Raw genomic sequence first — 27,094 nt, 5'->3', positions numbered from 1 at the left:
CTTCGACAGATCTTTTTCCCAGGAGAATAGCTTCTCTCTAAGAAGGCAGATTTTCCCTGCTCATTTCTTGCCTAAAATAATGAAAATATCAGGATGGGTAGAGCTCTACACCCTAACGGACTTTTCCTGCACTGGCCAGAATAACGGCGGGGGCGGGGGGGGGGGGTTGCTAACTAGTCTGTAATTAACAGATTTTTCATTAATACCCAACTCTTCTAGTTGCGAATTCTAAAAAAAACCTGCCCTACAAAGTGGCAGAGGCGACCGAGAGCGGGGAGGAGCCGTCGGAGGAAGACAGGAGTGACAGCGAATGAGTGGGAGCCCCGGCGGCGCACAGACACGGGGCGCGCCGTGTGGCTCGGAGCTTAGAAACGTGGCCACGCACACGCGGCTTGGCCTCCAGGGTCCACGCTGACCGGTGTCCCGCCGCGGCCCCGGGTGGGCCTGGTGAGAGGCAGGCGGAGGGGCGGGGGGCCGCTCGGACTCGGCCCACGCCCCCCCCCGACCCCACAGCCGCCTGCCTCTCACGGAGCCTGTCCCAGCACACTCACCTGGGGCAGGGGCGGGCACCGCGTGCCCCTGCACAGGTGGGTTGGCCCCCCGCCCAGACCTGGTTGGTGGCCTGCCCTAAACCGGGTGTGCGCATGGTTGAGGGTCCCGGCACAGACTTCACACAGCACTGCCTCTCTTCTCGGGGGGCTGCCGGCTGCCCACGGACGGAGCACGGGGGAAAGTGGGGTTACCTCCGCGGTCCCCAGCCTGGCCCGGGCTTGTGGAGGTGCGGCCCCCGCTTCTGCAGAACCACCCGCACCTGCTCAGCCCCTGGGCCCAGGCTCCTGCTCAGTGGAAACGGAAAAGGACCTGTGGGGCCCCTGGAGGGGACTCGGGACACCTGGGCAGGTGGGAGGGTGCTGGCAGCAGCCCGATGCCATCTGGGGGCCAGGCCGGGGGCTACCACGGGGTCCGAGTCCTTGGGGGAGGCCGCAGCCGTCACCACCTAACTGCGGGAGCCCCCGAGCCCGACTTGCCAAGTGACTGGGGCGTTGTAAAGGGGAGCGAGATACCAACCCTGCGCCCATCGTCAGCAGGGGCCCCGCGGCTTTGCCTGGATGCAGGAAGGAATGGTGACCGCAGGGACCACTGGCAAGACTTTATTCTTACGACCCATCAGAAAGGTCACACGTCCCGATAGATAAGCCGCTTGCACTAAAGGTCACCTGTCCCCAGGCTGTGCCCAGAGCAGGTCGGGATCGCACTCTGGCTCTCAGTTTCCTCATCTGTAAAATAGGACCTTGTTGCGTGGCCTCGCCCTGCTCCCTGCCTGGGGACGTGGCCGGGTGGGGCCCCGCGAGGGAGGTCGGCCCACGGCTACGGGTGGGAGGGCGCGCCAGGCAGCCGGGACTCCCGTGGGGGCTCGGCAGGTGTCGCGGGCGCCTGAAGTACGGGGGTGCTCGGCCTCTCTCTTGCTAACTCGGGCAGCTCTTGAGGTAGGAGGTGCCGCGGTCTTCGCTGGCAAAGGTTTGGACCTTGTGGAGCTCTTGCAGGGGCCCCAGCAGGTGTCGGCTTATGTACCCCGAGCTCCTGCTCCCACTCGGGGAGGCCTCCTAGCTGCGGCCGGGCTGCCGAGCCCCACCGGTTGCCCGTGGCTGTTGGCCACCTGCCGCCGACGCCCACTTATATTCACTCTCTTGTAAAACATGGCAAATAATAAGAACAAGTAATAGAGCTGCAGAAATCGGGGCGGGGTGGGAGGGGGCGCAGGTTCTCCTGGGCCAGGAGTGGCGGAGCAGGGCCAGGTGTTTAAATCTTGATTTCTTTTTTTTCAGTGATTTAAATGTACCGTTTGTAGTTCTGAATAGCATTTATGGGACATACACACTGACTTGTGACATGTAAGCAATTAACAGGGTTTTTTGGTTCTGTTAATACATACTGATTTCACGTTTGGGGAAAATTTCTGAAATGCAAAGTAAAAGTACTTTTGTGTCTCTGCTTCTAAAATTGCTCACATAGTCAATCGTGGTGTGAATGTCTTGCTGGTATATCAATAAAATTTCAGTGTTTTCACAGAAATGCCATTTCACATATTTTCTCGACCCTATTTTCCCTGAGTGCCAAATGCAAAATAGAATTTTATTCACTACTGCCCTTTCTGGTTTGACCAGAGTGCCGGGAAGGGCTGGGGCTGGGGGGGCTGCGAGGCTGGCCACTGATCGTGGTGCCGGCCGTGGGCAGCAGGCTGCAGGCGGCTCTGGGTGCTCAGCTTTGCAGTTGGCCCTTGACACCAGCCTGGGGCAGACCCACCTCCTACGTCCTGGGTAAAATATAGGGGTTCAGTACTTCGGTGGGGGCGGTGGGGGAGGCAGTAAAACATTTGCACTTAGTATGTTAAAAATCTATTTCAACCAAAGCAAAAGTGTCACCTATTTTATATAAAAAATATATATATATGTATCTTCTTGATCACAGAGTTGAAAGAACACCCTTTATTGAAGTAGGTGTGATGTGCCTGCCCCCGTTAAAGGGTCTCAGCCTAGGTGGCAGCCTCTGAGCCTGGCCACCAGCCATCCGTCAGGTGAGGTCTTCACCTGCTAACTTCAGCAAACACCTGTCACTTCTCTCTAGAACCCCTGCCCAGAGAACCGGGGATATCTAAAAACAACAGTATCATGAACATCCGAATACAGTTCTTTTTTTCTTACGGAAAACATCAGGAAGAAATAACCACAAATATTGCTTACAAAAATAAATTTATCGCAACTTGGACTTGGCTCTGGGAGGCCGAGCTTGTTACTCCAGGGCTTCCTCCGGCGGCACGACTTCCATCAGCATCTGCAGGTGCATGGTGATGGGCTCTGGAAGAAAAGCCGGTCAGAGTGCGGTTAGAGAACTGGAATGAGAAGCTGGCTTCGCTTGCTTCCCGGGGAGCAGTAATACCGTCCCTGCCCCGCGCACGGGGCTGTGTCCCGAGAGCCCAGCCAGGACGACTCCCAAGCCGAAGCTACAAAGCAGGTGGTACTGCTCGGCTTTAGAAAACCCAGCCAAGCTGCTCCCTACGAAAACTGTTGGAAGCTGGAACTAAGAAGGTGAACAAACGATCTAGATTTTAAGCAGGATGCAGGCCCGGTGACCGTGGACTAAATATTCAGCTCTCGGTGAGTGGTCATTGCACACGGACAGAGAAGGGAGTCGTGCATCTTCCCCAGAGGACGTGGTTTGGTGGCAGTAAAGATAGCTAGCAGGTTCCTACGGCTTTACTGGGAAGTGGCCCCCAGGGTGGCTCTCCCTTCAGCCCACGTCCCCGGAGCGTGGCTAGATTCCCTATCGGTGGGATCAAACCTCAGCTCATGCTCAGACACGTCGGTTCTCACAGTGACACACGTACTTTCCTTTCTGCTGTCGTGTGCCTGCAACTGTCTCTCCACTTAGGGCTTCCATCAGAGTCAAGAGATTAGGCGGTGGGGATTGCTCTTCCAGGAAAGGAAAAATCCCCAGTAGAAGTAATAAAGCCCTATTTTGGGTTTGGCTTCACTTTGCTGGTCAACATGGAACAGATTCCGTGTCGCCCGTAGTACCAGTGAGGCAGGCCTGCAGGCCGAGCCAGGGGCTGAGCCAGGGGCTGAGCCAGGGGCCGAGCCGCCCAGGCCAGAGAAGGGCATTCCCGGTGCAAAGTCTCAGGGTCAGCCGCGCCCCCACCCAGTTGGGTTTTGCTCCCTGGAACCTTGTAGGTCTCTCTGGGTTGCATTTGTGTAAGTAAACCCCAGAGAGGTGCCTGAGGGCCTGGTTGTGCTTCCCTGTTCGGAGGAGAAGCTGAAGGAGCAGAGGCAGATTTCCAACCACAGTGACTCAGTAAGCATTAGGTGACTGCTGTATACACCCGCAGTGACGCTGCGCAGCCCAATTCGGGCCCTCGTCCCCACTGTCCTGGTTTGGCTGTGTCTGGGCTGCTGCTGGGCCTCACATGCTGTCTGTGGGGCGGGAAAAGGAAGTGGTTGGATGGGAAGTGCTCTGGAGGCTGCACGCGCAACGATGTGGACATACTTATCGGTACCGAACTGTACACTTAAAAATGGTCGGGACGGTCAATGTTACGCGTATTTTACAATGAGAAAAAAAGAAAAAAGAAAAGCCGATGGTGGTTCCCCTTCCTACTCGTTACAGTAATTGACGGGAGCAAAGGCAGAGGCCGCAGGTGGCCCCCAGAGGTGTCACACGGAGGAGAAGGTGACCTCGGGTCACTGCGTGAGCTCCTGGGATAAGACAGTCTTGGTGGCATCGGGCCGGGGCGGGGGTCGCGGGCCGCTGCGCCTGTCCGAGCTTCGCTAACACGGCAGCCCCTCGGCTGGTACTTACTCGAGATTTTCTGAGCCCATCCAAACTTATAGTGGACGAACAGGAAGTAAAAGATAAGGCCGCTCAGTATAAATAGGACACAGTAGAGGTACTCCCACGCGGGTTTGCTGATGATCGGGGCCACGACCAGGAACACGGAGATGAGGGTCACCAAGATGGGGATGAAAATGGGCACCTGCCGGCAGAACCACAGGGTGTCAGGATGCGGCCACGGGCATTCACCTACATCCTGAGGATTTTCGTCCAAGACAAAACACGGACACAGGAAGTCTACGAACTCCGTGTGCCGGTCCTCCAGTTTCTGTACTTTCGAGATAATTTTGCCAATCTTATTTCATCCCATCTACCTCCCCCACCCCTTTCCTTAGAATATTAAAGTAAATGTCAGATATGGTGTCATTTTACCTGTGAAACATTTGGGGCATGTCCTCCTCCAAGTCCTGAGGAGGACTTTTTGTTTTTAACATGTTTATTCCCTCTCCCTCCCTTTTCCCCCTTTTCCCCTGTCACTGGCTTGTTGTAGGAATTGGATGATTCACCCTTTACAGGGTCTTAATTCTAGCTTTGCCCGAGAACTCGCTCCTCTGTCCCTGCACAAGGGTAGTGGATCTGGGGGCAAGGATGCTTCTCGTTGGAGCAGTGTGCTTCCTCTGGTAGCACGTCGCGGGGCCCTGAATGCCCCGCTGTCCCACTTCCGCTCGCCAAGGTGACGATCCTTCCAGCCAGTGGGCTCAAGGGCCGGGGAGGAAGCCAGAGCCACCAGATCTGGACTCCCCCCGCTTCTCCGGGGAGCTGTTCACTCTTAGCTGGAAATGGCACTTAGAAACCATAAGCTGGGGGGCTGGGGTACTCACGGTTCTTAGGAACAGACAGAAAATATTTTTTTTCCAAGAAGGGAAAAAATTGGCAAGTTCATACTGATATTTCCAATTCATTGCATTTTTCTCCCCCTTAGATTTAGATCTTTTTTTCCTTATGCTTCTGAAAACCTTATTTCTTAATGGCTTTGGCAAAATTCCTTACCTGCTTTATCCTATAACATGCCCATAATAAATAGACAAAATAACTGTGCCAGTACGACCACTACTGCAAGTGTGGTATGAAGAGTAAGATTTCTTGTAGCTCTTTTTAACCTCCGAACATAACCCACAAGGGAGGTTCATTCAAAAAACTGCACTTGACTTTTTCTCTGTGTGGTGTTGTCCTTTCCTCATCGCAGAGTAAGGTTTCTTACTTCTCTTTGTTTTCGTTTTTTGCGGATTTGTTTTTTTTCCCTTTTATCTTAAATTTTAAACTACTATAATTTTAAACTTCTGATTGATCTTGCTTTATCCTTCCATCATTTATTTCTGAGAATAAACACACACATAAAAGCTCAACTATCAGGCACACACTCCTCTTTCACCGCCCCCATATAAAAGCTGGCAAATACAAAATTGATGGTTTTACATTTTGCTTTTTCCTATGAATATATGCCAGAGATCGTGCCCCCGCCACACAGAGTATCACCCCTCCATCTTTTACAGCTGCATCCCACTCGACTCTGTGGACGTCTCAAAATGTACTCCACCAGCCTCCCATGGATTGACTTTTGGGTTGGGCGGAGCTTTTCTCAAATACAGTTACTGCTGCAGTAAATACCCTTGTGTGTATTTCATACTTTTGCCAGTATCATCTTGGGGGTAGATTACCCCAAAAGGGGGTGGCTGGGACAAAAGATAAGTGCAAGTGTAATTTTGCTAGACGTTGAGCAGTCCCCCTGCCTTCACAGCAGCTATTCCATTTGTATTCAGACGCCACGTGGGAGGAAGTGGGCTGCCACCCCCCCCCCCCCGTGGCCTCTCCAAGATGGGGAGTGGCTGGAGTGTGGGATCTGCCCGTCGGATGGGCAAGCAGCGGCACCTCATCAGAATTGTGGCCTGCATTCTCCTATGGGGGGGGGTGCTTGCTGGGTTTCATTTGCTTCATTTTTAAGAGTCATTGCAGTTTCTGAGCTGTCTCTCCATATTTTTTGTTTGTTTATATGTTCTGTCCATTTTAGGTGTCAATAATTCCCATCTCCATTTTAGGAACTCTTTAAATTAAGGATAGTAGCCCCCGTTTTGTGACATTATTGCAAGGATTATTTCCCCATCTGGTATGCATGTGCATTTTTAACTTTCTTCTCTTTTTCTCAATGCCTAAATTTTTATTTTGTTGGGGTTTTATGTTTGTCACCATTTTCCCCTTATTGCTTATGGATTTTGAGTCCTAGGAAAGATCCCTTCCCCATTTCTGGACTACAAAGCAATTTATATAATTTATATTTTCTTTATGCATCAGCATCATAATATTTACATTTCAGAACCTTCATGTTTTAATATCCTTTTTTCTGAAGAAAAAAAATATCCTCTTTTCTGTTTTGCTGGCTAGTCTTGCATCGGACTGAACTTTGTAATCAACTCCTGCAACTCTAGAAAAAAAAATCAGATGTATCATGGTCTCATTAAACATCTAAATTAGGGCAGCCCCCGTGGCTCGGCGGTTTAGCGCCACCTTCAGCCCAGGGCGTGATCCTGAAGACCCGGGATCGAGTCCCACATCGGGCTCCCTGCATGGAGCCTGCTTCTCCCTCTGCCTGTGTGTCTCTCTCTCTCTCTCTCTCTGTGTCTCTCATGAGTAAATAAATAAAATATATTCTTTAAATGTCTAAATTAAGAAACAGTGACATCTTGGGGCACCTGATGGCTCAGTCAGTTGTGTCTGACTCTTGATTTTGGTTCAGGTCATGATTTCAGGATTATGACATAGAGCTGCAGGTTGGGCTCCGCACTATGCATGGAGTCTGCTTGAGATCTCCCAGTACCCCATCTCCCCCCCACACCTCCCCCTCTAAATAAACAAAACAAAAAACCTGTAAAATCTTTATGATGCCATTTTTCCTAAGAACATGTATGGATTTTCACTTGTTCAACTGACCCATTTCTATGTTTCAAAAGAATTCCACTGCTACAACTCAGAGGCCTCACTTCTTATAAAGTTTATGGCTAGGCACTTGTTTATTATTCGTTTTGGGGAATAAGGTGCTCTCTTTGTTATCTCTTAATTGGGTGTCATTTTTATAAATAAAGGCTATTGATTTCAGTACGTTTCTTTTCTTTTTTTTTTAAGTAGGCTCCATGCTAGGCATGGAGCCTAGTGTGAGGCCCGATCTCAGAACCCTGAGATCAAGCCCTGAGCTGAAATCGGGAGTCGGACCCTTAACCAACTGAGCCATCCAGGCGCATTTATGTCTCATTATTTTACCGTATTTCCATGTATTTTTTTCTTTGATTCTTTTGGATGTTACAGAGGCACAATGTATCTTTGAAAGGAGGAAGTTTTAGACTTTAAAAAGCCTTTTCTAATTCTTATGCTCTGAATTGCTTTCTCTTATTTATTTATTTTTTTTTTAATTTTTTATTTATTTGTGATAGTCACACACAGAGAGAGAGAGAGAGAGAGGCAGAGACATAGGCAGAGGGAGAAGCAGGCTCCATGCCGGGAGCCCGACGTGGGATTCGATCCCGGGTCTCCAGGATCGCGCCCTGGTCCAAAGGCAGGCGCTAAACCGCTGCGCCACCCAGGGATCCCGCTTTCTCTTATTTAATTGCCTTGCCACAGTCTCCAAAATGCAGCTACATGAGAGCTGAAACGGAAGGTATTCTTGAGGACATCCCTCTAGTGCCACCTTCTCAATTACAATAGCCGTTAGCTTTTTGCTGAAGGGGTATGTGTGTGTTCATGCTAAGGAAACAGTTATCAATTCCTATCCGTGTTTTTATCAGTAGTGTATGTTGAATTGTATCTGGCGAATTTTGTAATCTGTAGGAGGTGATTATAGGGTTTTCCTCCATAGATATATTAATACAGTGAAATGTATCCATCCATGAATTAAATCCGTAATTAATAGGTTTTGTGATCCTTGCCGCCCTTGCAGATGTGACTTAGTCATGGGATATTATCTTTTTAATGTAATTGGGTTCTGTTTGTTAAACAATTTAAGATTTTTATATCAATATTCAAAAATGAGATTAGTCTGTGATTTTTTCTTTTTTCCCTTTTCTGTGCTTTCTAAGGTTTGGTATCAATATTATAGTTGATAGAAAATGACCCTGAGATCAAGACCTGAGCTGAGATCAAGAGTCAGATGCTTAACTGACTGAGCCACCCAGACACCCTGTTGATAGAAATAATTTGAAAAACTAGTAAAGCAACCTATACCTAACCTTTTATTTTAATTTCCTTAAAGATTTTAAGTAATCTCTATACCCAACATGGGGCTTGAACTCACAAGCCTGAGATTAAGAGTCACATGCTCTACCAACCAAGCCAGTTGGGCACCCTTGTAGCTAACCTTTAAAAATATGAGAGGAAGCACAAACACACAAATAAAAATGGTGAAATTGGGCAGCCCCGGTGGCTCAGCGGTTTAGCACCGCCTGCAGCCCGGGGTGTGATCCTGGAGACTCTGGATCGAGTCCCACGTCGGGCTCCCTGCATGGAGCCTGCTTCTCCCTCTGCCTGTGTCTCTGCCTCTCTCTCTCTCTCTCTCTGTGTCTCTATGAATAAATAAATAAAAATCTTAAAAATAAATAAATAAAAATGGTGAAATCATCTCCAGAACATAAGAATTTTTTTAAAAATCATAAAACTAATTTGTACAACTCTATGTAGATAAATTTGATGAAATGGACAATTTTCTGGGAAGATGAAAAGTTACTAAAACTAACCCTGTCAGAATCCGAATTCTCAGGGAAATTCCAAAAACCAGATAATCTGACTAGCAATCTTAAATTCTTTTTTGTTTATTAATTCCTTATGCACTCTTTTGATTTTCTTTGTTGTTCTTTCTCCTGCTTTTTGAGTTGCCTATTTGTTTTCATTTTGATTGCTGTATTTAATGCAGTAAAACTTCCTCAAAGCACTGATCATAGATCATGTCTTACTGTTATTTTTAGGAATTTATATACCTTCATTTCCTATTTGTTGGACTGAAAAGTTTGATTTAAAAAAAATAATTTCCTGTTTCATTGCATTATAGACAGAGAATGTGGTTGGTCTTTATTCCTAATTTTTTTTAATCAAGGTTTTCTTTGTGGCATTTGTCAATTTTCAGACATGTCCCATATGTGCCTGCTATTGTGGGGACTCAGAGCCTGGACGGGTCTCTAAGATCTGCCGTGGTCTGTTCAGGGCTTGTCACTTGTACTAGTGAGATGTCTGGATCTGTCTTGGACTGAGGGAGACACTTCAAAGTCTGTATGTGTGTCTCCTTGTACTTCCTACAGTTTCTGCTTCATAAAAATGACCTCTGTGTGATTCGGTGAATAGGTTTTCATGCCTGCCATCTCTTTACTGTGAATTTTGGCCATTAGCATCACTAAAGACACTGAAGTGAGTGTCTTGTGCCTGAGTACTCCTCTGATAGGATCACAACCCCAAAAAAAAAAAAAAAAGGATCACAACCCCTGTTTTCTGAGTATTATTTTCCTTTGCTTGGTCTGTCTTTGCTTATCCTCCTTTGCTTATCCTTTTGCTTCTTCTTTCTGTCTTTGCTTATCCTTTTCTACATATTGTCTATCCTTTGTAAACCTGCCTGAAAAATCTTTTCCCTTTAATGGTTGATTTAGGCTCATTTAAACTCTATAAACCAGGGCATCTGGGAGGCTCAGCGGTTTAGCACCTGCCTTCCACCCAGGCGTGTTCTTGGGTCCTGGGATCAAGTCCCACATCGGGCTCCCTGCATGGAGCCTCCTTCTCCCCCTGACTGTGTCTCTGCCTCTTCTCTGTGTCTCTCATGAATAAATAAATCAAATCTTTAAAACAATTTTAAAAAAATAAACTGAATAAACCAGTTTATCAGTGTAACTGACCAGTCTTTGCTCCACACTGTTTTACAGTCCTCTATGCAGGCTTCTACTTATTGTTAGTTTTCTACCCTTAACGAGTGACATTCTGTGGGAAAACTCTCACCTGAGGCCCATTTCTCTTATTTTAAATGGGGAGAAAAGATCATGTATCACAGTCCCAACCAGTGTCCTTAAATACAGCTTAAACACAGTAAATGCATGTAAATACCCAACATGCATCATACCAAGAAGTAGTAACTGCTTTAAAAGTGATTTCCCCCTGACCAGTTAGTACAGTTGTGAACAAGTGGTTACCATGAATGCGGTGACACGGCCCCCCAACGTGAGAGTGACACGTGACTCTCACTTGTCAGTGTGCCTACGCACGATTCTGACTCGTGTTGGATTTAGAGCCCAACTTGAAACATTTCTCTATTATATTTGAGGATTTAAATACTGATTTAATAAATATTAAATAGGACCGATAATGATTATAACTAAATAACTAATAATTATAAACTAAAACCATAATTGAAAGTTAAATGTAATTGAGTAATATTAATTTCCCCACATAGCTAGCAGGTAGAAATAGGAGTATAAAGAGGTTTATAGATTATTTATAGAGTCTAGAAAGTTTTGGGATGTTAAAAACTAATAAGCAAAAACAAACAAAAAACCCTAATATGCATTCTACCAAGAAAATGTTAACCAGGAAGATATTCTGATTGTTTCCCTATTGGAGTCTTTATATAGAGGGTCTTTTATGATACGGGGTCTTATACGCATGCGCACATGTTTGTATGTCTTTATTTATTTTGGATCTATCTTTTGGGGTCTATAAATGCTGTTTTTGTTCTCAGAGTTGCCATTATAAATAGTAAATATCACAGCTCACTCTCCTCTTTTCTATACATTGTCTATAATAAGCAGTAATAGTATTAGCTAGGGAGTCTTCTCTTTCCTCCTCCTAATTTTAGATGGTAGCCTGGGGCAGTTTCCTAGGCATGCTTTCCTTAACTGGCACGCTTTCATACGCTTTCCCTTCCATTTTTGTCGTATGATATTGTCAGTGCTCGATGTTTGCATCCTTGTGTCCCCTTTATCTCGCATCATTTAGTCCAGTTCTGTAGTTAAGTGTATTCACCTTGTGCCACTGACTTTTTGGTTTCTGAAGCTTGTTCTCTAGGTGATTCCTCCTGAGGGTTTCATGTAACAATCCATGCCTTGAGGTGTTTCATATTAGTAACTTTATTCTTTTTTTAAAGATTTGCTTATTTGAGGGAGAGAGAGAGAGTGAGAGAGCGCACCTGTTGGAGAGTATGGGGAGGAGGGGCAGAGGGAGGGAGAGCATCCACAAGCCGACTCTCTGCTGAGCACGGAGCCCAACACGGGGCTTGATCTCACAACCATGAGCCCATGACCTGAGCCGAAACCAAGAGTTGGCTGCTCAACCAACTGAGCCACCCAGACGCCCCTTGGTAGCTTTATTCTTCGAGGTCAATTTGGACATAAAGCCTTTGGCTTATATTTTCTCTCTTTGAATACCCTAAACATGTGCCCCATTGTCTCAGGGTATGAAGTGTCGCTGATGAGAATCCTAATACCTACATTAACTTTATAAGTGAATTGGGGTGGAGGGAGGGCATGACAGGGGCAGTGGACACCCAAAGCATGATCTTTCGAAGTTCCGTAATTTAATCAGAACATATTTCCCTCTTGCTCCTTCTAGCTGATTCTCCAGTGATGTCATATACCTTCCAGAATTTTGGTTCTGGTCCCCTCCTTTCATGGTCCCCCTCCCACTCTCCCCCCTGTCCCAGGAAATGTTTCTTGAATTACAGTTCTAAAGCATTCTGTTGCCTTGGGGTGCTTGGTTGGCTCAATTGGTTGAGCGGCCAACTCTTGATTTCAGCTCGGGTCATGATCTCTGGGTCACAGGTTTGAGCCCATGTTGGGCTCCTAGCTCCACAGGGAGTTTGCTTGAGGATTCTCTCTCTCCCCGTGCCCCTCCCCCAACTCATGCTTGCACTCTCCCTCACTCAAACAAACCCTTAAAAAAAAAGAATTCTGTTGCTTTTATTTGCTGCTTCTTCAGGGATTCCAGTTCTACATGTGTTAGGGCACTTCTTCCCCTATTTTTGATATTTTCTCTCAAATCCTCTTTCTTTATTTAAGGGATTTTTGTGCAGATGAGAAATCTATTCTACCGTCATGATTTTGCCTGCCAGATGACCTGATTGAGGTGGGACTTCTAAACCCCATGTCTCAGCTGGCTCCAGAGACTTGGTGACAGTCCAGATAACTGTCAGAAAGACCACTAGGCACATTTTTGAAACAAAATCCTAAAGCCAAAGACATTATCCTGTTCTTGTCCTGTTTAAGCCTTCAGCTTTCCTACCTCATTCCTACATCTGCATTTGTTCAGTAGTACAGCTGTTAACAAAACAAAAGCCTCTAACATAAACAAAATAAGTTCTTTGTCGCATTGGCACATAGACCCACCCCGGCTGTGCAGGGAGGTGGCGGGGAACCCCAGTTTGCAGATGTAGACTATTAGTGGTTGCCCGCACGGAAATGGGTGTGGGTCAGAATTCAGGCGCAAACTCCACCCTAAACGATGATGTTCAAGGGAAGAGGAGTAGAGTCAGGTTGGAAACAGATTTTAAGGTAGGTATTTTTAAACCGTTTCAAGAAATCAAAGCGGCTTGTGACATTTGGGGCACAAGACCTACCTTGATAGGCCTTTCCAGGTCTTTCTTTGTGAACCTCATCACAACCAGTCCCAGAATCGTCAGGCCGTAAAAGAGCCACGCAGCAAAACTGAAGTAATTGACCAACGAGTTTATGTCACCGGGGATGATGTAAATAGTCGCTATGATGCCCTAGAGGAAGGAAGAGTGGATTCTTAGGTCACTGGTGCATAAAAACAGGATCCCTGTCACCTCCCAGGAGGCCGAAGAAGCAGCGTTTCCTGTGGATGAACCTGTCGGCATGAACGAACCCATGAATCCCCTTCTAGCTGGAGTGAACCCAGCCTTTGGCCGTGATGAGTGTTCTCCGTGACGGAGAGGACCTGGAAACGTGTGACTCTTTGAAGTTGCAGTTTTAAGCGGCGACAGAACAAAATATGCATGTACATCCCACCAGCTCCCTGATGATAAGCTTTTCTGCCAGAGAGTCTTCGTCAGGGCAAAGGAGCCCGAGCTGTGACACTCAGCCTGGCTCAGCCTGGTCTTGACCAGCCTGAGCTGCACGGCCTGGGCGGTGTGGTGTGAGGCCTCCCCTAATCTTCAAAGGGAGTGGGCTGATGGACAGCAGTGGTTCTCCTGTGGGGTGGAAGGAGCCTGGCCCCGAGGCTGGGCTTGCATGGTCCGTAGGGGGTGCCACACAACAAAGGACCGTCCCTCCACTGAGAAACTCCAATTAGAGAATGTCAGAGGGCCTCCACTGCACAGGGATGCCGTGACGTCTGAACTGTTGGGCCATAATGAGAAGCAGTGATCCGGAGCCACCTCATAAAGTGGCATATTCTCCTTCCCTGGAAGCTGGTGGGGTTTTGTACAGTTATTACCAGGGACCCAGACATACGAATGTACATGTAAGGACTGTAGAGGGTAGAAAGTTGGGAGAGTCCGTGTCTTTCGTAGACAAATTCAGAACAAGGAACAGACGTTGGGCAACCTGTTGGAGCGGTCATAGGCTTCTTAGTGCACCTACTTCATGTGGAGGAGTAAAGGGAGCCGGGGCCATTTGGAAACCACTGGGCTTAGTGATACTGGTTTACTCCAGAGCCTCTCGGCCTTGAAGGGGGTGTTTTGACACCAGAATTCATACTTACATAAAAGATGATGGCGGGGGCTGGAGTCAGGCGCTTGACACTAATGTAGGAGAGCACTTTGAGCATGTGGCCCTCCCGGCCCGCCACATACACAAGCCTGAAAGAGCAGGAGGAGAGGGATGGATGGGCATGCAGTCTGTGGTGCCACCACTGGGCTTCCCCACCAAAGCCACGGAGGAAGGGACTCAAGGGCACCTGGTGTGGTCAGTGGGAGTCGGTCTCAGGGAGCTGAGTGAATTTGGGGGAAGTAGGTGGTTAAACGCACCTGAGAGCCATGCTTCCTGGTGCTGAGGGTCAGCTACACAGGGGAGAGCATGGGGGTGGCTTGGGGTTTGGAAAGGACCTTTCAGGAGGAGACTCCTACTCTGTGTCCTCAGAATTATGCTCTTACATAATAGAAAAACCAGTCCAGGGCCAGTGGACCCCAGTGCTTGGAACACCTGACGGAAGCAAGCACAGAGGTGCCTGGCACTTCCTAAACCCAAGCTGTACAGGATTTCCATATTAAATAAAAAAAGGATGCCTGGGTGGCTCAGTGGTTGAGCATCTGTCTGTGGCTCAGGTCATGATCCTGGGGTAGTGGGATTGAGTCCGGCATCAGGCTCCTGGGAGGGAGCCTGCCTCTCCTTCTGCCTATGTTTCTGCCTCTCTCTGTGTGTCTCTCATGAATAAATAAATAAAATCTTAAAAAAAAATAGATCTGAAAGGGGCACCTGGATGGCTCAGTAGGTTGGGCAATATGACTCTTGATTTCGGCTCAGCTCTTGGGACCCTGGGATCTAGTCCCACCTCGAGCTCCATGCTCAGTGCAGAGTCGGCTTGGGATTCTCTCTCCCTCTCTGTCTGCCCCACTCTCCATTTGCACGGACACTCTCTAAATAAATAAAATCTTTTAAAAAAAATAGACCTGAGTTATGAAGCAGAGACAAATGGAAAATGTAGACAGGAAATTGAGCGAAGAAACAGGGAGCCCCCCGAGTTCCTTGAATGGGGTAAGAGAAACTTGAAGAAAAGCAGAGAGCTTCCATGGAACTGAAAAACAGCTTTTAAATTAAACCCAGTTCTAAATAAAAAACATACCTAGATACAAACATCACAGTGAAAGGAAAAAAAAAATTTTTTAAAGCTTCCAAATTTAAAAGATGAACTACAAAATGAGGACAACCAGAACAGCAGACATGGCACGAGAATATTTTCAAAGCAACCTGGGAAATCGGTTTTCAGATTCCGGGGCTGTATAGCTAAGCCATCGTTCAGGACTCCTGGCAAAATAAATATATTTGCAGGTGAACAGGGACTACGACACATTTTCTCTTCTTCGATCCTCATTGGAAACTATTAAATCTACTCCAACAAACAAAGAAACTGAACTCAGGAGTCGTTTGAAGATGCGATGTGAAGGAAACAGCAGTAAGACACGTTGATATGGATGTAAGTACACACGTTTTCAATTCTTATCATGATGAACTTTTCTTGGAGGGGAGGGTTTATAGACAAGGTGCAGCTGATCTACCGGACGTAGCGAAAGGGAGAGAGAGCCCTTGCCGGAGAGGGAGGAGAAGGGAGATGTTTATAGCCTCTGTTAGGTATTTGAGTTAAATTTGAAGGGCAATTGCTAAAAGAACAGAAAGAAAACTTCCACATCAGGAGAGAAAAGAAAAGGCATTTGATGGATAATAAGTCAGGATAAGATTTTTTTTTTTAAGCTATGAAAACACAGTATGTTGGAGATAATCCCACTGTAACAGGAATCCCATCAGATGGGATCAGATGATGATGATCGCGCAGATTGTAGATCCAGGCCAGAGATGCCCTGAGGGGTTGTTGAAAGAGACACAAGCCAAAGCCCCCCAAGGCCGAGGGGGGAAGAGACAAGGGATGGATGAACATGCTACCCGAAGCAGCAGCCCTGAGCCTGTAGGGTCCTCAATATCAATATTGGACAAAACAGAATTTAAGGCAAAATGAGTTCCTGTGGAAAATGGAAGCCATCTGCCAAGAAGATACGAAAACCGGGAGCCCTTGAAACGTAGAAGGCCAAACTTGACAAATCCACCGAGAGCAGAAGATCTGAAGAGTCAAGGCACGGGCTTGATGATGATAGAGAAATCGAGGTGACTAGAACACAATACACCTTATTTTCAAGACCCTAAGAAGCATTTTTAAAACCTGCAGTCAGCCACAAGGGAAGGCGTAAAGCTTCCAAAGAAATGAGATCATAAAGATCCCTCACTCTGACTACACCACCATAAAATCAGAAGTCAGGAATACAAAGTCCGAAACTATGTATCTGAACTTTGAAAAAGACATAAACATGGTATCAAGTTAGTTTCCCGAACAAGCCAGTTAACACCGGGAGGAAAGGAGTTGCCAGAGGGAGACAGGTTGCAGGGGTGCTGGGACCTCACACTTTAAACCCCTCAGCACTCACAAACCTCTCCGTAAATTCCATGGGCTCATAAAGCAAGCGGGACGTTTGGAACTGGACACAATCATTGCAAGTGCGGCTGGAGGGCTGAGTAGGCAAGGGGGAGCCAACCACTGACAGGGAGGCACCGTTTCTTCCAGATGGTACATGGCGGGGGGGTGGGGGGGGGCTATGAGGCGTCCCTGTGCACAGGGATAGGACAGGGCCCAGATGGGCATGCTAATAGTGGTATTCAAACCAGGAGGGGAAACGACGGACTATTAATAAAAAATATTGGGACAACAGGTAGATGCTTGAGGGAGAAAAGTGAGATTGATGCCTCATATCAAAATGCATTCCAAATTGATCAAAGAGCCAACGTAAAATGCTAGGAGAAAACATGAGTGGATATTCTTGAAAGGAGGGAGGTTTGTCTACACGACATGGAAAACTCAGACCCCAGGAAGCAAAAATCTTGGATGCGGCCCCACAAAAATTCTACCCAACACATAATTCATAATTCTGGCCAACCCCCAAGCTGCACAGGTATCCAATTATACAAAGTTAATGCAGAATGGATCATAAACCTAAATGTGAGGGCTACACCTATAAAACTTCTAAAGTAAAACAGAAAAGAAACTCTTCGTGATCCTGGGTTGTGCAAAGGCTATTAGAGATGACAACAAAAGCATGATATGTGGAAAAAAAAAAGTTAAAAACACACACATTTCCAAGACACTAGTAAGAAATGAGAAGACAGGTCACAGACTGGGAGAAAGTGTATGTGCAAGTCAGATACCCGAGAGAGGTCTTGTATCCATAATGTATAAAGAATTCTCTCTTTTTTTTTTTTTTTTTGTATAAAGAATTCTTACAACTCACTAAGATGACAAACAGCCCAAATGAAAAAGTGGAGAAGAGATTTGAGTAGACATTTCATCAGAAGACATATGCATGGCTACCCGGCACATGAAAAGATGCTCAGGAGCATCAGGAGTCCTTAGGGAAATGCTGTTAAAACCACAGAGACGTGACTTATCCCCACGAGAAAGACTAATCAAGGAGACCATGTCAAACGTTAGGATGTGGAGAAACTGGGATGCTCATGCATTGCTTCCAGAAATCAAAATGGAACAGTCACTTAGGAAACAGTTAAGCAGTTTCTTCTGTAACAGTTAATCACAAATTTACTGTAGGAGCCAGAAATTCTACTCCTAGGAATCTACCTAAGAAGAATGAACACACACGTGTGTGAACGTGCGCAGTGGGCATTCAAATGGCCCAGACTGGAAGCAGCGCAAACCTCTAGCGACTGGAGAATGGATAGACAAAAGGCGGTGGCTCCGCGCAACGGAAATCCAGCCGTTGCAAGGAATGAGCAGATACGTGCTGTGACATGGGTGGACCTCAAAAATAACATGCCAAGTGAAAGAAAGCCAGATGCAAAGGACACCCTGCATCGCGCCAGTTAAATGAAATGTCTAGAAAAGGCAAGGTTAACAGACACTGGAGCAGGTCGGAGACAGTCCCAGGCCCGGTGCGGCGGGGAGCAGGGGCTAGCTGCAGTCAGGCAGGAGCGAACTTTTGGGGATGATGGGAATGTTCTAGAATCGGAATGTGAGGCTATTTGCACAGCTTTATAGACATAATAAAATCATCGAATTGTATAATTACCAAGTGAGACTTAACGGTGTTTACACCTCAGGAGAGCTATTGAAATCGTGTTCCTGGGGATCCCTGGGTGGCGCAGCGGTTTGGTGCCTGCCTTTGGCCCAGGGCGCGATCCTGGAGACCCGGGATCAAATCCCACATCGGGCTCCCGGTGCATGGAGCCTGCTTCTCCCTCTGCCTGTGTCTCTGCCTCTCTCTCTCTCTCTCTCTCTCTGTGACTATCATAAATAAATAAAAATTGAAAAAAAATATTAAAAAAAAAAAAGAAATCGTGTTCCTGTGTATTAGCAACAAACTTACCAGGGACTGACATTTAAAAAAAAATTTACAGTAGCACAAAATATGAAGGTTGTTTTTAGAGAGAGAGAGCGCGTGAGTGAGAAAGAACAAGCGGGTGGGGAGGAGCAGAGGGAGCGGGAGAAGCAGGCTCCCTACTGAGCGGGCCCGGGCTCGACCCCGACACCAGGACTGTGTGACCCAAGCCGAAGGCAGACACATGCCCAACCAACCGAGCCACCCAAAATATGAAATGTTTTGGGATGACCGTGACAAAACGTATGCAAGAGCCACATACTGAAACTACTGCAGAAAGAAAAGAAAAAACATTTTGGAAAAAACTGAAGACCTAAATAAAGGGAGCGGGTCCTTGCCCTCGGGTTAGAGCGATCAACACGGTTAGCGAAGATGGCAGCCCTCTCCAAATTGAGCTACAGATTCACGGCGGCCCTGAGCAAAATTTGACAAGCAGGTTCTCAAATTCGTACAGAAATGCCAAGGATCCAGAAATAGCCAAACGCTCTGGAAGAAGGGAAGTTGCTGGACTGGCACCATCTGTGCTTCGACACAGCGCCGCGAAGGATGGTTTTGCGGTCCTCAAACACGTCCACTGTATCCTCCTTGGCAATTCCGCCCTCGCAAATGAATCCATGCAGGACACCGGGCAAGTGGACAAAGATGTGTTCCAGAATGTTCCCTGTGGCAGTGTTTAAGAGAACAACCCCCCACTGGGGCCGTGAGCTGAGGTTGTGTGACTTTGGGTCAACTGGAATACGATGCAGCTGCTGACGGTCTCCGGGCCGGGAGGGTCCACGGGGCTGGTGGGGCCGGCAGACGATGTGGGTTTGTGTGGGATAATAATCCCACATTATCAGAATGTGGGACAGGAACAGAACCGTGCCGGTTGCTCTCATGCTGCCACCGAGACCGTCGGGGTAAGTGGCAGACTCCCGTGGCCCGAGAGCCCAGAAGGTTACTCTCGGGTCTCCATTACATATATAGTCACGGGGGAAGACGTTCAAGAGACTTCAGTAGGCAATAAACGGGACCAGCGTATCTCCCCATGTCCCCGCATCCTGCCTTGTGCGACGTTGACAGCACTGCCCCCGCCGCTGAGGAGCACAGGGTGGGGCCACCATGCCCAGCACCGGTGCACAAGCTCGGCCGTACGTTTTGCTCTCTTTCCTGGACTTTGGGTTTTCTTATGTTTTTATTCAAATTCCAGTTTTCTGTTATGCTGTGAGGTGTAAGCCCAGCAGGGCCCTGAGGGCTTCTGTCCTGAGGCTGGTCCCTCCTCGAGTGCTGATAGGCCTCTGGTGCCCTCTGGCCTCCCCGCCCCCACCCCCACACCAAGTGAGTGCTGGGGTTCCCTACCTGCCCGCCGTGAAGCAGGTCCCGTTGGCAGCACCGATGGTGGAAAAGGCCACGAACAAGGGAACCACCCAGGAGGCCGGGTAGAGAACGCGGTCACCGAACGTCTGCAGAGAGCAGCACAGGAATCCTTTTTTTTTTTTTTTAAGATTTATTTATTTATTCACGAGAGAGAGAGGCAGAGACACAGGCAGAGGGAGAAGCAGGCTCCATGCAGGGAGCCCGACGTGGGACTCGATCCTCGGTCTCCAGGATCACGCCGTGGGCTGAAGTCAGGTGCTAAACCCCTGAGCCACCGGGGCTGCCCAGCACAGGAATCCTGAGGGACCTGCACACTCCACCCGAGGAAGCTGCTGGGCCTCCCCAGGGCCTGGCCTCTGACTCCCCTCGGGGAAGGAGGACCTACACGACCACTTGACCGCTTCGGAGAAGAACGACATAGCCTCTTCCCCTCCCAGAGGAAAGCGACCAATACTAACTCCACTCCTGACCATCTTGCTCATGGTTGCAGGGTGACCTCTCCTGGGGCTAAGTGTTCCCAGCGACTTGGGGATTAATATGCAAAGCTTAGAAATGCCACCCATGGTCGGGATGCAGGGAGGCTCGGTTTGGCTCCCGGGACTCCATTTAGAGCATAGTCTTTCCCCTTCCTGACACACGGGAGCAGCCACAAGCTCTAGAGAAAGGTTGGCCATCCGTGGGGTGCACGCTCCCCCTCTGATGCCACCATGGTGCCCTTCTGCACACCACCTCACTCCATAAAATCTGGGGACTAAGGTCCAGTTCTTCGCAGAGAAGAACTGAGGAGGCCCTGAGCCTGGATCAACCTCCACCTGTTACCTCCACCTGTTACTCTGAACAGAACCGTGTACAGACCGTAGGGAGTCAGTGCTTCGTCTTTGGTCCAAGTGTCTCCTTGGTTTGAGGGACACTTTACTGACGACCTCCCGACACAGAGAGGCAGACATGTCCTCTCCACCCCCCACCGTCCTAGCTTGTCATTTCACTGTCCTCCCGACACCCCTGGCTTCCCGGTCCCCCCTCACTCAGCGTGACCCTGTTCTCCCCGCGCCCCAGCCACCTGTCCTCGTGGCCCATGACCTCATCGTACCCGAGACGGCCTCTCCCCCCGCTCCCCACCCACCCCCGTCGCCCGTTTGCAGTTCCCTTCCTGGCCCGCCCCCGCCCCACAAGGCCTCCAGCGCCTGGACCCCCGGCCTCTCCCACTGGCACCCACATGCATCCCCTTGCCGTCGAGACCCCCCCACAGTATAATCCTGCCCTTCGATCCCTCCCCTGCACTTCCTCGCCTGTATCCATGAAAACCCCGACCCCGGGGCAAACCCGGCCCTATGCCCCCTGCGCCCGTGCCAGAGCCCAGGCCCCAGGCAGAACCTTCCACCCGCTGGCACAGCCTTTGTCCTCGGGTGCGTCCTTGCTGCTGCCCCCAACGGCTGCCTCTGCCCCGAGTCCTAGACGACGACTAACCCCCCCCTCCCCGGGGCACCTCGGCTGGGCATTTAGGACTTGCCCCGGAGCCCAGCAGCCTCCGGCCCCGGGCCCTGGGCACTCACCACGGCCACCGCCTGGGACTGCAGGAGCTCGGTGGGGGTCATGACCGTGAAGTAGGCCACGTTCATGAGAAGGTAGCAGCCTGTCACCAGTGGGATCCCGATGATGATGGCCAAGGGCAGGTTTCTGGGAGCGGCAGGGACCCAGGGTCAGAGCAGAGCACCCGTGGGAGCTCCGCAAGCCTGCGGTTCCTGTCCTGTCCTGTCCTTTCTCGCCAGCCCCATCCCTCCGCCCCAGCCAGCCTGTCCCCGTGGGGGGCCGGGGTCCCAGCCGCTGCGGGAGGCCCACCCCCACCCCCACCCGGGGTTGTCAACTGAGGAAAAAACAAAAGACAAAACCCATCCCACTCTCAGGCTCCGGGGCGGAGAAGTGGGACGTCACCTGATTCACCTGATTCAAACTCAGCCTGACGTAAAGTGGGGGTTCCCGCACCGCCCGGAGCAAAGCCGCGCTCCCACTGGTGGGAATGGGCTTGGGGGGAGCCAGCACAGCAGGAAGGGGCCCCGCTTCCTCGGGGAGACAAGCGGGCTTGCGGGCCCCCGCTCCCCCCACCCGACTCTGCTTTCTCACCTGAAAGGGTTCCTGAGTTCTTCCGTGATGTAATTGAGCTGATTCCTAGGAGGGAAAAGTCACGCGAGTGACCTCCTTCGGCCTTCCTTGCTTACGCGCGTGCAACACAACCCAAGCGTCTCGTTGGAGACTCTCCGGAGAAGGTTCTCCCGCGGGGCCTCGGGGTGATCTCTTTCAGAGAAAGCCCGTGACGGTGCCCCCCCCCCCCCCCAACTGCGAGGTCTGCACGTCTGTCAAGCGATAGGCCTTTGCTCTCTGGGAATCATGAAAATTTTCCAGAACCCTCGGGAGCAACGGGTCCCCAGGCTGCTTGGGAAACCTGGAGGGTTTTGCGGGAGGGAAAGGCCAGGGTGACGGGCGGGGGGCCAGGCTTCTTCCTCACACGACACGGGCAGGACCTCGCATCTCCGCCGTGGGGTGGACGCGCTGCGGAGGCTTCTGGCCTAGTCGGGCGCCCGCCCGTCTCCGTGTCCCCCTCGGGGCCCAGCCTCGGCCACCGTGTGGCCCGCGGAAGGGGCAGGGGTCTCGGGCCTGCGGGCTCGGAGGGCGAGCGAACCGAGGGGCGTGTGGACGTGAGCCCCCCGAGCCCCGGGGCTTCTGCAGGAGCCCGTCCCAGCGAGCCTACCAGCCGTCGTAGGCCCAGAGGCCGTTATAGAAGGCCAGGCTGATGGCGCCCACAGACAGCTTCGCGCCCTCGAAAGAATTCTCGAAATTCCTTGTATTTCCTGTAATGAAGCCAGACAGCGAACTGTGGGTGTCAGAGGACCGCACCGGGACCCCGCGGCATCTCCACCACCGAAGGGCGCCGCCGTGACCTCAGGTTTTCACGCGAGCTCCGAAAGGCCGGGAATCCAGAGCGGCCCCTTGGCCCCCCTGCCGGGCTCCCCGAGGGACAGGCCGCGGGGGACGAGGCCCAGCCGTGTGGCACCCGCCCTGCCCGCCCCGGGGAGCGCTCACCTTGGGCCAGGAGGACCAGGCCCCCGATGATGATGACGGCCACGATCACCAGCTTGGCCCCCGTGAACACGTTCTGGACGTAGCTCCCCAGCCGCACGCTCAGCGAGTTCACGGTGGTGATGAGCACTGGGAAGAGCCAGAACGGGGGTGACGGCGCCCCCGGGCCCAGCACCCCCCTTCCTTTCCTAGGGGCCCGGAGCTGCCCTCGCAGCCGCCCCATTGGCAGGTGTGCCTGGCGGGGACCTCGGAGCCCCGCGATGCGGAAGCGGCCGGGCCCCAGGCGAGGATGACCCGGGTGTCACCCGCGAGTACTTACAGATGGCAGCGGCCGCGAGGCACTTCACCACAGCTTCGGGGGGCTTGCAGCCTGAGTAGAAGGGCGCAGAGACGTACTCGGAGAAACTGAGGCAGATGATGGCAAAGGAGGTGGGCTTTATGACGAACAGGCTGGTCCAGGAGAAGAGGTAGGCGGGGATGGGCCCGAAGGCCTCCAGCAGGTAAGGGTACTCGCCCCCCGACTTGGTGATCATCGTACCGAGCTCCGCAAAGCACAGGGCGCCTGGAACGCAGAGAGGCGTGGGGCGAGGGTGAGGCCTTGCCCTGCTCCCGGGGAGCCCCCCCACTTCTGGGGCCGCCCCACCGGGCCCCCTCGGCTCTCTGGCCGGTCTGCACTCGTGCCCCACAGGTGCTGTGCGGGACCCCAGCAAGCGCGGGCCGGGGTGCGGAGGGTGCCCGCCTGCCTCGGGGAAGCTCCCCAGGGAGGCCCGTGTTCGTTACCCAGTGTTGCCAGGACCCCACAGGCCACCCAGATGATGAGACAGGGCCCCACGGCCTCCGTGTTGCTGAGCACAGACTTGGGGGAGATGAAGATCCCAGAGCCGATGATGGTGCCCACGATCATGCAGATGCCGCTGAGCAGGCCCACCTGGGATGCGGCACGGAGGGCGGTTAGGGCGCCCCCCCCAAGCGCAGCCCCCTCCCACCACTGCCGGCCCAGCTCCCGTCAAGCCCGAGCACCGTCACCACGGCCGGCCGGTGAGTCAGGCAGGCCCCCGTCACGCCCATTTTACAGAGGAGAGCGCGGAGGACAGACGGGTGATGGGGCTTCCCCGGGAGTCCCCGCGCAGCACCCCTGGCTTGGGCGGCGCCCCGACCTCTACCCCCGACTGCCCTTGACAAAGCGGCGCAGACGCCCAGATGGGTTTAAAGGCTGACTGAGCAGAGAAGTCAGGGCCCTGGTCTGCGCCAGGGGCCTCCCGGGGAGCAGGGGGGAAAGGGGGTGCAGGGGGAGATCCAGGGGCCTCCTGGGGAGCGGGGGCGGGGGGGTGCAGGGGGAGACCCAGGGGCCTCCCGGGACAGAAGCACCCAGAGGCCGCCGAGCTCTGATGCCGTTTGGCAGGGAGTGACCGGGGCGCTGGCAGGACGGCCTGGGCTCTTCTCCCCTCGGGGCCTGTTAGGCTGATTGACCCCGGGGCCGGGGAACCCTCCAGAACCCTTCCTCCTGCTGAGGTCTGCACTCACTGGAGCTGCCCCCAGTTTAGGAACGAGTGGAGGACACACCCCGGGGTCAGCTCGGTGCTTTTTAGGGGGAGCGACACCCCTTAGCCAGCCCCTAGGGACCCCAGACCCCAGGCCAGCTCGCAGGCAGCCGAGCCAGCCCCCGTCCCTCCTCCGGCCCCTGCCGCCCGCACAGCCCAGCCCGCCAGTGGGGCCCTCGCCGCCCCCTGACCCCCCGAAGCCGACCGTCCACGCCCCTCCAATCGCGTGGAGCCCCCCTGCCTTCCAGCCCCTGAGGGACACTGCCCCCCGCCCCTGGGGCGCAGGCCCCCCCAGTCCAGCCACTACTGCGGTCCATCTCACAGGATCACCCACGCCCCACCCATGTCGCACGCGCACCCCTGCTCGACTCCCTACAAAGGAACGTGTTTCCCATCATTGAAGGAACATGTTGAGGGACAGGCCGGGGGCAGCTACTCGGTGGAGACCTATAGAGGGGGCGGCCCACGGCAGAAGGGCCCCCCTGACCGTCCCCCCGGGCCCGAGCAGACCCCAGCCGTCCAGGCCCTCGCCCGGCGCTCCGAAGCACCCACGCGTTAGCCTCACAAAGAAAATGCAGGATTCACGGGCCGGAAGGCAAGAGCTCAGCCCCCAGAAGTGTTGGCTTCGAGGTGTGCTTTCCAATCAGAGATCGGGGGGCTTCGCGGGGCCACCGCTCGCCGCCCGGGCCCTGCGGGGGGACGGACTTGCCTCCTTCTGGAGACTCGTGGTCTTGGGTTCCTTGGCCTGGATGCTCCCCGTGGACCTCTCGTCGTCTCTCCTGTTTCTCAGGCTGTTCTCCTCCATTTCTCCCGCCGGTCCTAGGGGGGCTGCGAGGAGAGCACTCGGTCCAGCCCGGCGGCGGCGGCCAGGCCAGGGCACCCCTCGGCCCCCCCGTGCCCAGCTCCACTCCACCAGCAGCGCCCAGCTAGGGCAGGGACGGGCACCTGCCGACCCCTCAGGGATGGTGTGCGGGGTCCGGGCCGACCCGGGGGAGGGGCTCCCGTGCATTTGCTCTGGCGCCGCAGAAGCCCCCAGGGCCCCCCCCCAAGCTGTCCGCCCCTGCTCGCCAGCAACGGCGCACCCCAAAGTCGTTCTACGTCCAATTTCTCTCTTTCTCTCTGTCTCTGTCTGTCTGTCTCTCTCTCTTTTTACTTTTTTCCAAAAGTAAAAAGAAGTATTTTACAACATCCTGGAAGACCCTTGGTGGAACCGAGTCCAAGGACGGCACGCATCGCCCATGGTCACGTCCAAGGCGAAGGCACCGGGCACAGGGCAGCCCCGCGGCGGCGATGCTCCCGCGCTGAGCGACAGCAGCCGCGAGATGCTGGGGGGATCAGCCCGAGGCCGAGCCGGGGTGCTCCCTTCCTGCGCCCTTTCCCTAAAGTCCCTCCCAGGCCCTGGGGGGAGGGGGCTGCCCACCGCCCTGCGGCCTTACCTTTCCTCGCCCTCGCAGTGCCCGGGGAGCTGCCCAGCTCGGCCGCAGGCTGTGTCTGCGCGTCTGCACGGACGCGCCCTGGGAATGGCCATGTCTTGTGCCCAGGAGTGGAGGACGCCAGAAGGTACAGAGGTCAATAAAGGTAATTATTAAACACCTCTTTTTTTTCTTTTCTTTTCTTTTTCTTTTTTCTTTTTCTTTTTTTTTTTTCTTCCAGCAATGAAGCCTGGATCCCGCGCCCACAAGGGGAGGAGGGCCAGGCACAGGCCAGTTCCTGCGCACAGATGTTCCTGTGCTGTCGCTCACTGTTCTTTCCTTAACCAGAGCCCCCCCACATCGGGTGCATCTTGTCAGGAGATCCCTCTAAAAACTGGCAGCGGAGGGGATAAACTTTGGAACCAGCTCCTTTTATTGCCTTAATAAGCTAGATTTACAGCCGGGGGCAGGCGGCACCCGGGGGGACCGCCGGCCGGGAACTCGCTGCGGGTCAGGGCGGGTGCCAAGCCCGCAGGACCGTGGGTGGGTCTTTCCCTCTCCCCTTTGGGGGTGACTGGGCTCCGGCCCCGCGGACCCGCCCTGCTCCGTCTGCACCTGCAGCCGCCCAGCTCCGTTTGGCCCCAGTCTGTGTTGATGGGCTCGTGGGGTGGAGAAGGGGCTGCACATGCTCCCCAACCTGCTGGGGAAACTGAGCCCAAGAGACAATGAAGTATGTGAAGGCCCCGGAGCTCCAGCCAACGCCCCCCACCCATTCCAGAGGTCCGAGTGTGCTCAGAAGAGCTGGGGACAGACCCACCCTCCCGTCCCTCCCCTCCAGGGCTGACTCGGGTGGCGGCTCTAATCCCTTGTCCCAGATACGTTCTCAGCGGGGAGCTTTGTACTGTTATCACCACCGCCTCCTCCGTTGTTTCCGTTGTTTCGCGCTGGGCTAAATCTGACAGCATCTTACATAGAGACCAAAGGTCACAGGAAGGAGCAGGACGAGCCACGGGGGGTCCCCAGGGAGCACTGTGGGGCGGGCAGGGCCTCAGGGCTGTCCCCAAAGCCATCTGGAGGACATGGGGACACTCGCTGCCGCGAGTCCGCGCTCCCCTGCCCACCGTGCCCCCCCCCCCCCCCCCCCCCCCCCCGCAGGGCCGTTCTGTGGCTGCCGGGCCCTGGCGCGTCTGTATCTGCACAACACTGCAGAACACAGAACACTCCTGGGGTCAAAGTTGCCTCCAAAGGGCTGCTGTTCT

The 27,094-nt window shown here is 52.3% G+C and overlaps 2 protein-coding genes and 1 long non-coding RNA gene across 5 annotated transcripts in view; 2 read left to right on the top strand and 1 right to left on the bottom strand.

The window, feature by feature from the left end:
* Window positions 1-2,073, top strand: part of TDRD12 (tudor domain containing 12) — a 70,740-nt gene extending 68,667 nt beyond the window's left edge. For all 3 annotated transcript variants that reach the window (XM_077856163.1, XM_077856157.1, XM_077856164.1), the window contains one exon: window positions 220-2,073. In XM_077856163.1, the coding sequence (XP_077712289.1) occupies window positions 220-314 (95 nt within the window). In that variant the 3' untranslated portion in view covers window positions 315-2,073. The remainder of the gene's footprint in view (window positions 1-219) is intronic.
* Window positions 1,930-26,045, bottom strand: SLC7A9 (solute carrier family 7 member 9). The gene is made up of 13 exons (XM_077856200.1): window positions 25,860-26,045; window positions 25,133-25,251; window positions 23,663-23,810; window positions 23,202-23,444; window positions 22,886-23,011; window positions 22,554-22,653; window positions 21,929-21,973; window positions 21,361-21,484; window positions 19,790-19,893; window positions 14,062-14,158; window positions 12,956-13,105; window positions 4,354-4,528; window positions 1,930-2,855 (listed from the first exon to the last, which is right to left on the bottom strand). The coding sequence occupies exons 2-13, from the start codon at window positions 25,226-25,228 to the stop codon at window positions 2,791-2,793; spliced, it is 1,473 nt and encodes a 490-aa protein (XP_077712326.1). The 5' UTR covers window positions 25,229-25,251; window positions 25,860-26,045; the 3' UTR covers window positions 1,930-2,790.
* On the top strand, window positions 19,942-27,094 carry LOC144288605 (uncharacterized). Its single transcript, XR_013356571.1, has 3 exons — window positions 19,942-23,920; window positions 25,590-26,001; window positions 26,077-27,094. It is a non-coding gene; the product is annotated as an uncharacterized LOC144288605 (long non-coding RNA).

Source organism: Canis aureus, chromosome 1 (assembly GCF_053574225.1).
Source record: "Canis aureus isolate CA01 chromosome 1, VMU_Caureus_v.1.0, whole genome shotgun sequence".
In the NCBI taxonomy this organism is placed as follows: Eukaryota; Metazoa; Chordata; class Mammalia; order Carnivora; family Canidae; genus Canis; species Canis aureus.
Note: the sequence above shows the minus strand (reverse complement) of the source record. Positions and strands in the feature narration are given on the sequence as shown.

Coding starts and splice junctions, on each gene's coding strand:
- SLC7A9 (XM_077856200.1), bottom strand. CDS start 25,228: ATGGAGGAGAACAGCCTGAGAAACAGGAGAGACGACGAGAGGTCCACG. Junction 21,974..22,553: donor CTCTGGGCCTACGACGGCTG/GTAGGCTCGCTG, acceptor TTTCCCTCCTAG/GAATCAGCTCAATTACATCA. Junction 2,856..4,353: donor ATGGGCTCAGAAAATCTCGA/GTAAGTACCAGC, acceptor CTTTTCTTCCAG/AGCCCATCACCATGCACCTG.